Source organism: Engraulis encrasicolus, chromosome 14, assembly GCF_034702125.1.
Source record: "Engraulis encrasicolus isolate BLACKSEA-1 chromosome 14, IST_EnEncr_1.0, whole genome shotgun sequence".
In the NCBI taxonomy this organism is placed as follows: domain Eukaryota; kingdom Metazoa; phylum Chordata; class Actinopteri; order Clupeiformes; family Engraulidae; genus Engraulis; species Engraulis encrasicolus.
In genome coordinates, this window is record NC_085870.1 from 820,983 (window position 1) to 824,640 (window position 3,658).

General features: G+C 40.4%; 1 protein-coding gene across 1 annotated transcript in view; it reads left to right on the forward strand.

The window, feature by feature from the left end:
* Positions 1–3,658, forward strand: part of LOC134462927 (prolargin-like) — a 45,207-nt gene that overhangs the window by 31,540 nt on the left and 10,009 nt on the right. The window contains exon 5 of the mRNA XM_063216200.1: positions 2,671–2,817. Coding sequence (XP_063072270.1) covers positions 2,671–2,817 — 147 coding nt within the window. The remainder of the gene's footprint in view (positions 1–2,670; positions 2,818–3,658) is intronic.

Here is a 3,658-nt window from a genome sequence, read left to right on the forward strand (position 1 = left end):
GTGTGTGTGTGTGTGTGTGTGTGGTCTCCACACAGTGGTCTCCAATTATTTTCCCTCGAGGGCCAAATTATGGAGCACAGATGAGGCTGAGGGCCAAACAAATTGCCGGCCCTTATGGCACATATACAGTATTGCACCCCCGTATGGCCATATACAGTATTGCACCCTCGTATGGCCACAGATAACACATATACAGTATACGACATCTTTATGGCCACAGATAGCACACATACAGTATACGAGATCTTTATGGCCACAGATAGCACACATACAGTATACGATATCTTTATGGCCACAGATAGCACACATACAGTATACGAGATCTTTATGGCCACAGATTACACACATACAGTATACGATATCTTTATGGCCACAGATAGCACACATACAGTATACGATATCTTTATGGCCACAGATAGCACATGTACAGTATACGATATGTTTCCATTTGTTCCAACGAAGGACGTCTATAAAAATACGGAAGCGTAATAATCACCTTAGCAACGTTGAGCTTGCATCACAATAGAGTAGAACGTACCCCATCCCCCTACTTACTGTATCATTGGTTCCAACCTCATGTTGGGCCAAATGCTATCCATGCCCGGGCCGGATCTGGCCCGCGGGCCGTCATTTGGAGAGCACTGTTGTAACATAATGTAGCAACCTCACTACAGGTCTTCAACTTGTATGTCTACAGGTGTTTAAGAAGATTCCTAACCTGCTGTACCTGTAATAATGTAATGTGATATGATGTAATGTAACCTGCTGTACCTACCTGCAGGTGTTTAACTCATTGGCTGCCAGCCATTTTCATAAAAGAGTACCTCGGAGTGCCAGAGATTTTTCAGCATTTTGGGCGTTTTTTGGAGGCTCACAGAAAATTGAGTTCTGTGTCTATGTCAACACCATACCTATCAAAACACAGATTAGACGCTCATCTGTCATCAGAAAAAAATGGTGTCTCTCTACCCCTTTCCGTTCTTTCATAATCATCTGTTGAAATTAAGTGGAATTCGCCAAAATGCTGCTTTCTAGCCAAAAAGCTGAGAAAACGCCATTTGAAGTAGAACTATAACTGCAAACGTTTTTGCCCGTAATGGCATCATCCTAACAACTCCAAACCCATCAGCTGCTATTACAGAGTCTTCTGTCATCTGTAGCCTGAACAAAAAGATCATTTGTATGACCTTTTCAACCTAATATACTGAAATATAACGGGGGTGGACTCGAAAACAAGGGTGTTTTGGTTTAGTTGCTGGCGCGCAGCATGGATCATGACAGCAGGTGCCCCTAACTCCGGTAACTCCCTACCTCTCCCTCTCCCTCTCTCTCTCCCCTCGTTGGAGAACGAATCACAGCTGGTTTATTTCCTCCAGAAATAGTACCGTGTTGTGTCTTGTGGGGAGGGAGGCAGGTAGGCAGGCAGCACCGCTTAGCGTAGCTTACTGCAGCTTCTTTGGCAGAGCGGACAATTTGCAGATTGATGATTACTGTCATCATGGTTCTGCTATAGTGATCTTGTCATATATTGTTCAATGAATTTTCTTTTGATAAAGTACTGATCACATATCCAACATTTCACAAGCCGATTGGAGTGGTGAAGGCTAGCTGGTCTGAGGCTAAGTGCAATGCTGTTTTGCAATGTGAGCTGAATGCATCTGACCAGACACAAAGGCTACTCTGTTCCAAGAATCTGCAACCCCCCTGTCTTTTTTGATGATACAGTAAGCTGATCATACTATACAGATCCATAAAAATAACTGTGGATTGAGTAAAAAATAGTTGACTTACCAAGGCTCCTTTATTTAGGCTTAGTTGTAAGTTGTTAGCGATTTCGTGCTAGCTAGCTAGCTAGCGTAGCAAACTTTATACCCAAGTTCCCAACTGAGGTGACACATCACCACTAGTCCCGTGCATTCTCCTGTTAGATGATATTTTGTAAGCAACATCCTGATGTTGTGTAGGCTGATCACATTATCCAAAATGAAAGGTTGCCACACAGATCATCTCATGGTGTATTTTGGGCAAGTTAGCTACAATGCCTTCTAGCTAGATAGCAACAGGGGATTGTATTTTGGTCATGAGAGGAAGGTTTTTTTTTTGGTCAGGCTCTGACACTAAAATCAGTAGCCTACCTGTGTTAAAATCAGAGGGCAAGAAAGTAGACTAGTATTACTGTCACAGGTGCTTTACTTTCAAAAATGATTTTGCTATGCTACTTTTGAGATTATATTATAATAGTAAAAAAGGGGTGTTTTTGTCTTGACATTTCATCTTGCTCTGAGCTAAAGCCCTGCCTTGACTGTTCCTAAGGACACTTCTGCCACCTACAGGAACAGTTAGAAAATGCCTAGAGGCTTGAAATTTATACAGAAGATAGGTCAGACCGTCCTCGAGGCCTGGCTGTAAAAAAACGCAATTGTCGGCGAACGACGTCGAAGGTAGGGGGCGTCACTATTTGAAATGACGTCATTCGACGGCCAAGGCAGCCAATGAGTTAAGAGGATCCCTAACCTGCTCTACCTGTATATGGATTGTAATGTAATGTAATGTAATATAATAATGTAACCTGCTGTACCTATTTACAGGTTTAAGAAGATCCCCAATCTGCTGTACCTGTAATAATGTAATGTAATGTAATGTAATGTAACCTGCTGTATATGTATGCAGGTGTTTAAGAAGATCCCTAACCTGCTCTACCTGTATATGGACCGTAACAACCTGAAGGAGATCCCCAGTGAGATGCCCGAGGGACTGGAGCAGCTACGCATCAGCCACAACCAGATCTCCAAGATCCCCGCCGGGGCATTCAATAAGGTATTACTATTATTATTATTATTATTATTATTATTATTATTATTATTATTATTATTATTATTGGTAGTAGTAGTAGTAATATCAGCCACTACCAGATCTCCAAGATCCCCGCCGGGGCATTCAATAAGATATTACTATTATTATTACTATTATTATTATTATTATTATTATTACTACTACTATTATTATTATTATTATTATTATTATTTAAAACATGGAAATTGAGAGGAAACTGACTCAACTTGGCTGGGATGTGACTTGGACTAAGACTTAACTTAAAAGACTTAAATGTGTCTTCACTTGTGACTTAACTTAAAAGACTTAAATGTGTCTTCACTTGTGACTTGACTGGGACTTGAGTGCTAAAACTTGAGAATGGCTTGTAACGTGTACAGTATATTCAGTGGTCTACTCCAACCTCTTATTATTACTCATATAGGCTACATATTTCTGTATAGTTCAGTATAATAGTGACCTACTCCAACCTCTTATTCTTCTCAGATATAATAGGCTATAACAGGCTACATATTTCTGTATAGTTCAGTATGTTAGTGACGTACTCCATCTTATTATTACTCATATAGGCTGCATATTTATTTATAATTCAGTATATTAGTGCAGGGGTCCCCAAACTAAGGCCCGGGAGCCAGATACGGCCCGCCACACCCCTTTGACCAGCCCTTCCGCCTCTCTGCACCTCACCATTTGAACTGGCCCAAAAGAAGCAATCCTTACAGAAAAAAAATAATGATAAAGTATATTTTTTAAATATTTTATTTTGTTTATCAACAGGCCTTCCTACAGTTTAATTTTTCATTTCTGTTGTATCATCCATTAAAAA